The sequence below is a fragment of the Bos grunniens genome, chromosome 6 (assembly GCF_055505025.1).
Source record: "Bos grunniens cultivar Pamir isolate PY7600 chromosome 6, Bosgru_T2T1.0, whole genome shotgun sequence".
NCBI classification, from domain to species: Eukaryota; Metazoa; Chordata; class Mammalia; order Artiodactyla; family Bovidae; genus Bos; species Bos grunniens.
In genome coordinates this window covers 51,173,138-51,186,479 of record NC_141170.1, presented here as the reverse complement: position 1 = coordinate 51,186,479, position 13,342 = coordinate 51,173,138, and the positions used below count along the sequence as shown (strand labels likewise).

General features: G+C 35.4%; 1 protein-coding gene across 18 annotated transcripts in view; it reads right to left on the bottom strand.

Moving 5' to 3' along the window:
- FRYL (FRY like transcription coactivator) overlaps nt 1–13,342 on the bottom strand; it is a 269,726-nt gene that overhangs the window by 100,698 nt on the left and 155,686 nt on the right. For 12 of the 18 annotated variants that reach the window (XR_015165432.1, XM_086405843.1, XM_086405844.1 and 9 more), the window contains 5 exons: nt 11,282–11,450; nt 10,894–10,986; nt 7,384–7,482; nt 5,834–5,935; nt 2,518–2,562 (listed from right to left, as the gene is read on the bottom strand). Coding sequence is in view for 17 of the 18 variants with exons in the window: in XM_086405843.1 (XP_086261969.1) it covers nt 2,518–2,562; nt 5,834–5,935; nt 7,384–7,482; nt 10,894–10,986; nt 11,282–11,450 (508 nt within the window). In the remaining variant the exon portion in view is untranslated. The remainder of the gene's footprint in view (nt 1–2,517; nt 2,563–5,833; nt 5,936–7,383; nt 7,483–10,893; nt 10,987–11,281; nt 11,451–13,342) is intronic. The other 6 variants (XM_086405849.1, XM_086405839.1, XM_086405840.1 and 3 more) reach the window with 1 other exon arrangement.

Here is a 13,342-nt window from a genome sequence, read left to right as displayed (position 1 = left end):
AAACAAAAGAGAATAAAAATAAGCTTATTTATTAGAGTACTTGCAATAAATTTAAGATCAATTATATTCTGTCAACAATTAAAAGCCCTTTCCATTCCCTTTTTTATTTAATACAAAACAGGTTTCAATATGTAAGTATATGTTTAGTATATAGTAAGTAGAGAGAGCTCAAAAGCAACCATAAATAAGGAAACTGAGTCATTCCTTGTATTCTCAAAACAAACGAGTAAAATACTAGAATGATGTACTTTCTGTATATATAATTCAACTTACCTGATGGTAAATGGGTCCCACAACAATACTGACATAATGATGAAAGGATTATTCATCTTTGCCATAATTCATTGCAGCTCATAACAGTTAAAATTTAGAACACCAAATGTTGTTATAGATATTTGCACTTATGAAACAATGCAAAATATTATTGAGTGATTATACTTAAAAAAAGAAATATGGAATGGTGGGTTAAAAGTATAAACTCTGAAATTAGGAATAACTAGCCGAACCTCATCCTTGGAGACTGTTACATGTTTGTTTGGTGAAACAGTTTCCTTATCTCTAAAATGGAGATTAGGGTATAAAGTACCCCGTACCTACCTCACAGATAAAGGAAGTTATTATATTATATGGAAAGCATTTGGAACACTGCCTAGCACATCTTAAATGCTCAGTACATGTCAAGTGTTTACACTTAATTTTTAGTTTAGAACAAGAACATTATTATTTAAAATGAGAAAAGCATCCATTTCAATCACAATTTGATCAACAAACCTTTTCCTCATATGAGCTATTATAAAAAGTGAAGTTCTCAAATGACAAGTCATGTAGTGAGATTTAGTTGTAAAATTTGAAAAGTAGCTAATAATCATCTTTATTAGGAGAAACTCTTTATGCATCTGTTAATTATAATGCATTTAGTCCTATAAATTAGCATTTATTTAATTTGGCTTGAGGGATTTGCTATTGTTAAACAATTATTTTATATGTAACAATGGACAAAAGGGACTTTTTAAATATGAAGTAGCTGAGCCATTCTATCTTATATTTTCTCAGACTACAGAATAATAGACATCTGCTCCCTATGATTAGAAACAATGCGAAAAGGTTACTACTGGAGTTGTTTTTTAAAAAGACAAACACTAGGGGGAAAAAAAATAGGGCTTCCCTGGTGGCTCAGACGATAAAAATCTCCCTGCAATGTAGGAGACCTGGGTTCAGTCTTTGGGTCAGAAAGATCCCCTACAGAAGGTAATGGCTATAATTTTGCACATCTATATATATGAAGATTTGATATAATTCAGAATGGAATATCAACTATTCAGTTGTCAGAGTCTAAAAATCAGTCTCTTCCTCTACTGTCAAATCCATGATTCCAAATTTTAAATACACTCCCCAAGTAGTTTTTTTTTATTAATTTGCTACTAATGTAAATAAAGTAACATATATAGTTACACACAATATATGTTTCTAATGTAACAACCAAGCTTTCTGAAATACTTTCTTTTCTAGCACTTAAATACAAGGTCTCAGATATCAAAATAAGAGTTCAGTTAGTTTTATGTACACTACAAATAATACTTTCACTTTGTTAATTATATTTCCAAAATATGAATACTATAAATAAACATATAGGAAATTATATATTAAAAATCTAAGTCTAATTAACATAAAAATTCTTCTCATATAACTTAGATTATCTTAAATCCTGAGTCATCTGACATGAAATAAAGTTTGATTTTCAAACTTTCCAAGATGGACTACTGTGTTTTATAAAGCAGATTTATTTTATAAAGAACAATGCCAAACAAGATAAAAAGTGATTAAAAATCATATAATTGTTTATTTGGTCACTGAAATGCTGCTATACATGTCTGAATAATGAAAACATCCTCAGTTAATCTAATCCTTAAAGAAAGATACACAATTCCCTAGCTACAGTTTTGGTCTAATTTGAATAATCAGATTACATTAGTAAAGTCCAGTTTTATTAACAAATAATAAAGTTTTGATGTCAGTCAATATGCTCTTGGCAGCAATCATTTTAGTATTTCTTCACCTTTTCCTACTATGAACAAAAACAAAAAGATTTATTTAAACTCAAACCAGTAGGATTGAAATTTTAAAGTGTTGCATCAAACTTATATTCAGCCTGAGTTACTGTCCCCTTAATTTCATTAGAAAATATTTTAAAAGTATCATTTATTAAAAATATATATATATAAAAAGGTATCATAACAGCTAACATAAATTAAATAGAATATATTAAAACTGAAGATGATGGCTAAAGATCAGTATTCGGTATCATATCTCTCTATTAAAATTGATCTTCTTGGGGCCACATTAATATTAAACCTTTGGTAGAAAGTTCCTGCTGTGTGTGCCTCTTCTTTTATAAAACAAGAAGCAGGTTTGAATAAATACATTGGACATGCAAGGCAGCAATGGGTAAAGGGGGGAAAAAAGCCACACTTAAGGAGATAAAGCAATATTTTACTTTGTAACATCAACACGACTCACCTGGAGAGTTTCTATTTGTTTTCTGATACTGTTGTTAGATGGCATCTAAATAAAGCAATGTGAGACAGCAAACATAAACATGAGATGCAGCACATGCATGTTAGATGAAAATAAGCACAAAACAAGACAGCTCTTCACCAAGGTCTCTATTTAGAAGAAATTTGAAATTTCCAAGACAGTGGCTAGAAACACTGAGGGAAAAAAATTCTATAATTTGGACATCATGGATCATGGGATATACCTACAACACTGAAACTGAGAGAAAGTAGTTAAAGTTTCAACTATCTAATTTTTCCTCTAAAAGTACAGCATTTAATTTTAGGCAAGTTTCCATTTTTAAAAGAAAATAGGCATACACTGTAGAAAAAATATTTCAATTATTTTTATATGGCACCTGCTCTCATTCCTCTCTTTCTTATTCTTCAGAAACTTTAAAATTTTTCACATAATGACCTCAACTGACATAAACATAGGGGGATGGGAAACTACCAAATCACATTTGGAAGAAAAAGAGCAGATTTAACATTTTCAGTGAAAATTAACTGTTGTTCTCTCATGCTATTCATGGACCTACAGATTAATGGCCATTTTTCTGGTCACCAATTTAAAAAACTAGTATGATAATTTTTTAAAAACTGTGCACTATTTTAAAGTACCTTGAAAATATATCATATTTATTCTTATGAATCTATAGAATAATGCCTTTTTGCTAAGTCGCTTCAGTCGTGTCTGACTCTGTGCAACCCCATAGACGGCAGCCCACCAGGCTCCCCTGTCCCTGGGATTCTCCAGGCAAAAGTACTGGAGTGGGGTGCCACTGCCTTCTCCAATGCCTTTTTAATACCCCAGAATTATAGCCAAAAGTACATTTTAAAATATTTAAGTATAGTAATATTCTCGGAGAAGGCAATGGCACCCCACTCCAGTACTCTTGCCTGGAAAATCCCGTGGACGGAGGAGCCTGGTAGGCTGCAGTCCATGGGGTCGCTAAGAGTCGGACATGACTGAGTGACTTCACTTTCTCTTTTCACTTTCATGCATTGGAGAAGGAAATGGCAACCCATTCCAGTGTTCTTGCCTGGAGAATCCCAGGGACAGGGGAGCCTGATGGGCTGCCGTCTATGGGGTTGCACAGAGTCGGACACGACTGAAGCGACTTAGCAGCAGCAGCAATATTCTTTATAATACATTATAAGGTAACATGGTAGACCAGAAAGAACAAAAACTATGGAACTAGATGGATTTAGATGCAAATCTTATCTCTATCAGCCTTAGTTACAGTAAAAATTAAATGAGATACTGTACTTAGAGAATCTAGCCTATAATAAATATCAATAAAAATTTATTTTAAGAAGTAGTAGGTCTAAAAAAAGTGTTAAAGATTACTTTGAGATCAAGAGATTACTTGAATCTCAAAGCAAAATCAATTTAGGTAAGACCTTCATCTTGGACCAATTTTCCCTATATACAAATCAAGTAAGTTGTACCTGTCACAACAGATAACTAGCATAGTTCTTCCCTGAATACTCAACTCCTTACCTCAACTATGCAGCATAGCCACAGTATATAAAACTTAACAAGCAGGAACCAAGTCATAAAATTTCTGCTGAATAGAGCCTTAATGTAAGTTAAGGGTTAATGGTCAAGACAACTATATTCCAAATATTCATGCTAAGTGGCTCTTATCTCCTTTAGTCTGGCAGATTGACACAGCCATTAATGAAAATGGACAATATGCCAGAAATGTTTAATAGGAGGTAAGGGTTCAAAGAAAAGAGCATTTTAAATGAAAGCCTTAAGACAAAAAAAAAAAAAAAAAAAAGTTAAGGTACTGCGAAAGAACTGCAAATATGTTAGGTGGAAACGTATATATATATAACATTCCAACAAGCAACAGAAAAGTATGAATTGTCATGAAACAAAGCAATCTTCCAGTAACACTTAAACTCTGTGCCTTAAAATATGTTATAAGTTTGAAGAATCATACTACCTAGAAAATTGTCACCTCCCTTTCAGCACCTAAATCTGTATGAATTACCAAAATAAGGAAAGAAAACAATATAATGTGCTTAATTAAACAAAACTTATTTTCTGGTTGCACGGCATAAAGAATTTAACCAGTTTGACTAATCCTGGGAATTTTCATAAATAAAGCAAACAGAATATATCAATTTTCATCCAAATATGAATAACATCAATGTATGTATATTATGGGGGGAAACAGCCAAAAATACTTCTGGGAAGACCTATTTTTAGTATACCTTACTAAGAAATCAAAGTATTTTTCAAAATGATATGTAAAATCATTAAAAAAATGTATATATAATAATGTTGCCCAGTAAATCAATCCTTAAGTGAGAAAAAAAGAGCCAGTCCTACTTCTAACATCATGGTTAGCTGTTGGATCAGAGATAAGTCATTTAATCTCTCTGCGTCTTGGTTTCATCATCTTCAAAGCTTAAGATTTTCAGTTTTAACCCTAACTTAGAGGAATAACAGAAAATAAAAAGCCATGTCTGCCATATTTCTATAATATGTAAGCAGATACTCAAATATATTCATTTATGCATCAAAATAGTATTTACGCACAAAACAGTATTTAAATGGGAAAGTGTTCACATGACATTCAGAGGTGGAACATTCCCATTCTGTGTCAGATATTAACTGTGCTCCTGTCCACAGAAGAAAAGAAGATCCTGTGAGATCCTTCAGCAGAGTGTCCTGGGAAGATCCTTCTACCTCACAGGTCTCAGACTGAACACAGATGTGCCAAATACTGTTAATAACAATTAATTATCCCTTGATTCAAGCCAGAACATTTCAGGAGCTGTCACATCCATATGGATCCAGAACCATACTTCCAGATTTGGCCAGGCATAATTACACTAAATGTGCTTTGAGTGATATTTTATCATCAATGCTTTTTTCATATTATTCAGACTTGAGCCAACATTACTGAATTTTCTCAAAAGAAAACACAAAATAACTATTTGAAGAATTTTATAAGATTAACTAATACTCTGAAATTCTAAAGGAATTAATAAATATTGCTAAATCTAAGATATTATATATAATTATTAAAAATATATAATTTTGCATTCATTAAGACCAACTAAATCTAATAAACAGTTTATTCATGTCTGTAACATGATTCCCTATAGAAGAAATGAAGTATGTATAAGAAAAGAAATATGGTGAAATACCTCTATTCAAATGAACTATGTACTACAAGTTTTATTACGTACTGTTTAATATACATGCATGAGTGATGTACCACAGTCAGTATTTACAGGTCAGAAATGAGATTAAGTCTTACCTTTAAATGTGACAAACAGTTCTGTAGGAAAATATGCCAGTTATTTAAAAAAAACTGTTTCTGACTGACACATAAAAGGCAGGTAATTAATGGATATAGAGCCTAAAGGAGAGGAAGAAAGAGAATTAAGATTTTTCATAAAAAAGGCAGCACTGGACTTGTAAATTATATTTCATTCATTCTCATAAACAAAAAAAAATTCTATTAGCATTTTTTTCTTTGTAATAAAAAACACAATCAGGGAATAATCAAACAAAGAAATGACAAAGGGCATTTTTTCTGTAACAACAATTTCCTGACCTATCACCTCTCCCCAAGTTAGAAATATGCTGTTATTTCTCCCTAGACCCATTACTCCTCTAACTAGAACAGTGGCCCTGGGGTCAGAGGCTAGACCAACGTTAACGTTTCAGCTTTCAATTCATCAGGTGACTTTAGGGAGTGTGTGTGCTCCAGTCGCTCAGAGGATACGTTAAAGTGCTAGCGGTCTCACTTTCCTAACATGAACAGTGAGGATGACCATCACACATATCCTATAGGGTTCTGAGGCTTAAAGTAAGATATAGAAGGGAAAGCACTTGGCTTAGTGCCTGGCACAATCACTGTTGATTATTATTATACCTCTATCTTAAGTGGTCAAGTATTCATCCAATATTTCACATTTTCTCCAAGCTGCATACAAATTTACAGAAAAACCCCTCAAAGTTATTGAAGTGTATGGTTAAATGGGAAAAAAAAAATCACCTTAAATTTCTGCAAAGAGAAGTTGTAATTATATAGACAATCACATGCTTAAGAATACAACTTATTATAATGTAAAACTGGACTTCCCTGGTAGCTCAGATGGTAAAGAATCTGCCTGTAATGTGGGAGGCTTGGGTTAGGTCCCTAGATTGGGAAAATCCTCTAGAAAAGGGAATGGCAACCCACTTCAGTATTCTTGCCTGGGGAATCCCATGGACAGAGGAGCCTAGCGGGCTTCAGTCCATGGGATCGCAAAGAGCCGAACATGATTGAGAGACTAACACTTTCACGTCTCACTACATTTAAATTTTTCTATATTCTAATACGGGTTTCACTTGTGGTTCAGATGGTAAAGAATCTGCCTGCAATGCAGGAGACCCGGGTTCAATCCCTGGGTTGGGAAGATCCCCTGGAGAAGGAAATGGCAACCCACTCCAGTATTCCTGCCTGGAATATCCCATGGATAGAGGAATCTGGGAGGCTATAGTCCATGGGGTCGCAAAGAGCCAGACACAACTGAATGACTAACACTCTCATTTTACATATTCTAATACAAAATTTAAAGCATCTGTCAAAACCTAGAATAAAGTCTGAATAACCTACCAAATACAGAGCTAATAAAATTAAGAATATACAGTTTTTAAAAGAGCAGGAGAAAATAGGTAAAATTTCCCCTTGTGTTTACACTTTGGATATTTTACAATTTGAATTTTATAATTCTCTTTAAATTCTACTAAAAAAACTCTACTTAAATCATTCATTAAAATTCCAAATAAATATGTGAAGGTTTGAAATGTTTCTCATACCAATGAATGTTTCTTTCTGGAACTCAGTTCAAAAGTAGTCTGATAAAGCATCTCCACAAAATTTTTCAAGCAGGGAACATTCACTTCGTTTTTCACAGCCTAGGTAGAAAGATAATACAAAAACAAAGAAAATGGTTAAAAACATTAGATCAAACTATACAAGGATTACAAAAAGGTTTTGTAAGGTTTGAAATTAGTTAGTAATTCCCTGAGTATCTAATGGAAGTTCCATAAAGTAAATAAGATAAACCAGGTCCCTGCCCTGGGTGAACAAGCAGAGACTAGAGACAAGTGAACAGGCAATGAATATGTAGTACAAAAAAAGCTCTAAGAGAAAATTCTGTGTGCTCTTAGGGCACTCAGAATGGACCCCAATGAAAAACTCCATAAGAAAGTAATATATACACTGAATCCAGCATTTCCTTGCCTAAAATACTACAGTAGCATCCCATGTAACATCTCTGATCTTATCTCCCATTGCTCTGGCCCCTGCACTGGGATCCAGCCACACTAGCATCTCTGTTATTCCTAGAACACATCAAACATGCTCTTGCTTCAGGACGACTGTGCTGGCTCCTTCTGCCTAAGAAAGTCTTCCCCCAAATCTGGTATGCCTTGCTCCTGCATTCCTTTAGTTTTTGGTCAACTGTTATCATCCCTTTCAAGGTGGTGGTCTTCGCTGAAAGTGAAAGTCGCTCAGCCGTGTCCAACTTTTATGATCCCATGGACTATACAGTCCATGGAATTCTCCAGGCCAGAATACTGGGGTGGGTAGCCATTCCCTTCTACAGGGGATCTTCCCAAACCAGGGATTGAACCCAGGTCTCCCACATTGCTGGTGGATTATTTATCAGCTGAGCCACCAGGGAAGCCTGGTCTTTCCTAATCTCTCTATTTAAAATTTCAACTCCCCTACCCACTGCAGCATTTTTAGGTCCCTACCCTGCTTTATATTTCTCCATAGTACTCACCAACACATCTGGCATACTGCATATTGTACATATTCATTTATTGTGAGTTAGCTGCTCTGGATGTAAGATATATAAGAGTAAAAAAGTTTACCTACCCTGATCATTGTTCTACTCTGTGTATAGGAGAGGCCCTGACACACAGAAAGCACTCAATACAGATAATAAATAAGCAGATGTCAACTAAGAAAGGAGGCTGCTGCTGCTGCTGCTGCTAAGTCACTTTAGTCGTGTCCGACTCTGCAACCCCATAGATAGCAGCCCATTAGGCTCCGCTGTCCCTGGGATTCTCCAGGCAAGAATACTGGAGTGGGTTGCCATTTCCTTCTCCAATGCATGAAAGTGAAAGTGAAGTCGCTCAGTCGTGCCCAACTCTTAGCGACCCCATGGACTGGAGCCTACCAGGCTCCTCCGTCCGTGGGGTTTTCCAGGCAAGAGTACTTGAGTGGGGTGCCATTGCCTTCTCCAAGAAAGGAGGTTGAGGGTTATTAAAGTGTTAAGAATGTTCCAGACAGAAGAAGCTCCATGTACAGAGGCAGGTGTTATGGGCTGAATTGTCCCAAAATTCAAACACTGAAGTCCCAACCCCACATACCTCATAACGTGACCTTATAAGAAAATCACTGCAGAGGGGGAAGGGGGTGCTACTCCAACATGACTAGTGTCCTCAAAAAGCGGAGGAAATGCAGATATAGACGTGCACACAGGAGAACACCATGTAAAGATGAAGGACAGATCAGGGTGAAACTTCTACAAGACAAGGAAGGTCAGAGATTTTCAGCAAACTACCAGAAGCTAGGTAAGAGGCATGGAACAGATCTTCCTCACAGCACTCAAAAAAACTTACCAACACCTTGGTCTCAGACATCTAGCCTCCATAACTGTGAGACAATAAATTTTTGCTGTTTAAGCCACCTAGTTTGTGGTACTTTGTTAGGGCAATCCTAGTAAATAAACTAAAAAGGTAAACCTGGCATAAAAGAAGAATTAGGCAACAGTAATAATGGACCACAGTCAAAAGTCTTTCTTCCTACAATCTGCTCCTCTTGAGGAACTGTCTTAAAAACTACAGCATACTCTCAGATACCTGGTAAAAACAGATTTTCAGACAAAGGGGAAGCACACAGGACAATTTGGGATGGATAAGCAGTAACTCAAATCACTTCTAGGGAACAAAAATCTTCAAACAGGTAAATACATAACCGAATTGTGTATCCATACAATAGAATACTAGTCAACAAAGAATAAAATGCTGATACATTCTGTAACATAGCTGGATCTCAAAATAATTATGCAGAGCAAGAGAAACCAGAAAAGAGTCTGTGGGGTAAGATTCCATTAGTATAAAATTCTAGGAAACCCCAAACTAATAGATCAATGGTTAGATCTGAGAAAAATGTTGGGTGAGTGGTAGTGGGGATTAAAAAGGAGCATGAAGACACTTTTGGAGTATGGTAGAAATGTACACTATCTTCATCGTGATGAAGGTTTTACAGACGTATACATAGGTCCAGTTGTACAATTTAAATATGTATAGTTTAAGTCAATTTTACCTCCATTAAGTTTTTTAAAATGAAATATGTGTGTGTGTGTATAAATATAAAGAATATCATACATACAGCAGTACATAGTAAACTGAAAGTAAATAGCATTATCACATACTACACACACACAAAAAAACCACACAGGAGGCAAAAAAATTCTAGCATGTCTAAGTATTCTAAAATCCCTAAATCCTATTTATAACACATTATGTTACTAGTGTATGGGCCTCCTTGGTGGCTCAGATGGTAAATCCGCCTGCAATGCGGGAGACCTGGGTTCAATCCCTGGGTCAGGAAGATTGCCTGGAGAAGGGAAAGGCTACCCACTCCAGTATTCTGGCCTGGAGAATTCCATGGACTATATAACCCATGGGGTCACAAAGAGTTGGACACGACTGAGGGACTAATAGACACACACTTGTTAGTAGTAACTACAAATTAATTTTGAGAAATACAGTGAATTTAGACCAAGAAAAGCTTTCATAAATCTGTTTCCCTAGAAGTTACCATGATCATATTTATAATAATCATATTTTCTAAATAACTTAAGATACATATTTTGACAGGTATGATGAATGTGATGGCAACTACAGAAATGAACATTTAAAAGTGAGACAGTCCTGTAAAATCTAGGATATATGTCACAGTACTTTTAAATTCTTCAGAAGCATTAAAATGGCAGCCACCCTGTAAGGAGCAAATGCCATTAAATGCAGTGTGTATGCTGAGCTACTTGAGATAAGCATTACTTCAAGGTTGCAAAAACACTGCCTGTTAATGGTCTCTAAATCTTAAGGGCCTGGGCTTGTTCTTTTAATTAAAAGACTGATCAGTGTTCTTCTGCTATTTGTCTAATAAAGATTTCCCTACACCCACATAACATTCAAAGTTTCCACTTTATTGTCTATGAGACTATAAGAAAGTAAGAATGTATCATCTGGTAACTCTTTAGTGAACAGAGACTTTCAAATACAACATAAAAATAAAAATGGACTTACAGCAGCTACAGGGATAAGAATCTCCACAAATAAACCAGCAAGTGCATGTTTTATATCTTTATCTTTTACTTCTAAGAAATACTGAGCACATTCCTTGAGAGGGGAAAAAGATACATTAGATTAACAAAGGAAGAAGATTAAGAAATGTTAATATCACAATAATTTCTTAAACATTCTGCAATTTTATCAGAAAACTAAGTCTGAAATCATGCTCAAATTTAAAAAGAAAGTTAATTCACACTTGTGGCAATTTAACACTTGGAATAAGGAGTTAATAATTATCGTTAATTCATATTTATTTTGTTTCTTTTAAAAAAAAGTCATTAAAAGCAAAAACAACTACTGTTAGGCTAATTCCAATCACTGCAGTTGAAAAGGGTAAGGTCACCTGCATGAACTGAAATGATGCTTCAAAATCTTCTACAGGATACATTTTCACTCGGAAAAATTTCATTCCCATTATTAAGCTGATGACACTTTGTACCACATGTGGACTTTGTTCCTTTTGCCGCAGTTCTTTTAATTCTGTCACAAACTTCTTCCTCACAGCCTGAAACCTTTAAAATACATGGATACATGATTTGATATGAATTAAAAATACTCATGTCTCACATGATATTAAAGGTTGAACTCAAAATGTGTTTTATCTAAACACCATCTCCTTTCTCTGCCCTCATCAAAACTACCAGAAAAACATATAGATGAAAACAAAATTATTTGTTGTTCTAAATTTGCTATTCATTTAGTTTTTTAAATCAAAAATGCCTTAGGGAGAAATTCTAATTTGTAATAAGAATTAAAAATTTCATATTAGAATTAGAAATTTTTCTTATTAGAATTATAACTTCTTATTGCTATAATACCATCAATACAACATTACTACCACTTATTAATAATCATCATAAAGATAAGATCTAATACTGCTAAGTCACTTCAGTCATGTCCGACTCTGTGCAACGCCACAGATGGCAGCCCACCAGGCTCCCCCGTCCCTGGGATTCTCCAGGCAAGAACACTGGAGTGGGTTGCCAATCCCTACTCCAATGCATGAAAGTGAAAAGTGAAAGGGAAGTTGCTGAGTCGTGTCTGACTCTTTGTGACCCCATGGACTGCAGCCCACCAGGCTCCCCCATCCATGGGATTTTCCAGGCAAGAGTACTGGAGTGGGGTGCCATTGCTTTCTCCAAGATCTAATAACCCACCCATAAAACATCCAAGTGTAAATCAGAGTGTGTCTCTAAATTTTTAAGGTTCCTTTTTAGTGAAGTCTGCAATGTGAGTGACAAGGAGGGCAGACTGAAGCTACACATTTGTTTAATGAGATAAACCAATCAACTGTAGACTACTAATTATCACTAAAAATTATTGTCTTCTTACACTGTAGAAAAACTGAAGAAGAAGAATGGGGGGACGCTGGTCTCACAATGTGAATACACTAGAGAATCACAATGCTTTTAAAACACTGAGCACCATCTTGGATTCAAATGACCCCAGTTGTTAAGGCTACTAAGTTTTTCTTTGTTTACATTGCAAAAAGATATCTGATAGTTTGTTCATCAATAATACTTCATTTAACCTCTATATATTATGAAACATATATACTATGAAAAATACAATAAACAGATTGCTTATATTAAGTGAAGAGTTTACTGTTAATGTTACTTGGGTAAACTAGTTCTTGAAAGTTAAAATGACAAAGCATACTACCCAGTGGTCACTGATTACATATTAATATTAATAAATATAGATATTAATTACTGTTTAATGAAATAGGGACACATGACAGGAAGTATAACTTATCTATTTCTGTTTCAGTCTTGGAGAATACAACACCATTTTCCATGAAAGTATTCTCTTGCATTTTATAAAGAAAATATAAAGTGAATAAAATTCCTTCCATTGCAATAACATTAGAATCTAAAGATTTTTTTGTTGTTGTTATTAAATTTCTCATAATAATTACTAGTCACTATAATCAAAGGTGGAGAAGGAAATGGCAACCCACTCCAGTATTCTTGCCTGGAGAATTCCATGGACAGAGGAGCCTAGCGTGCTACAGTCTATGGGGTCGCAAAGAGTCAGACATGACTGAGGGATCTTTAAACCTACTTATGCCCTCTTGTCGGAGAAGGCAATGGCACCCCACTCCAGTACTCTTGCCTGGAAAATCCCATGGACGGAGGAGCCTGGTAGGCTGCAGTCCATGGGGTCGAAAAGTTGGACATGACTGAGCGACTTCACTTTCACTTTTCACTTTCATGCATTGGAGAAGGAAATGGCAACCCACTCCAGTGTTCTTGCCTGCAGAATCCCAGGGATGGGGGAGCCTGGTGGGCTGCCGCCTCTGGGGTCGCACAGAGTCGGACACGACTGAAGTGACTTAGCAGCAGCAGCAGCATAATCAAAGGAAATGTGTAGACAAGATGCTAAAACACCCCCAGCCCTTCTC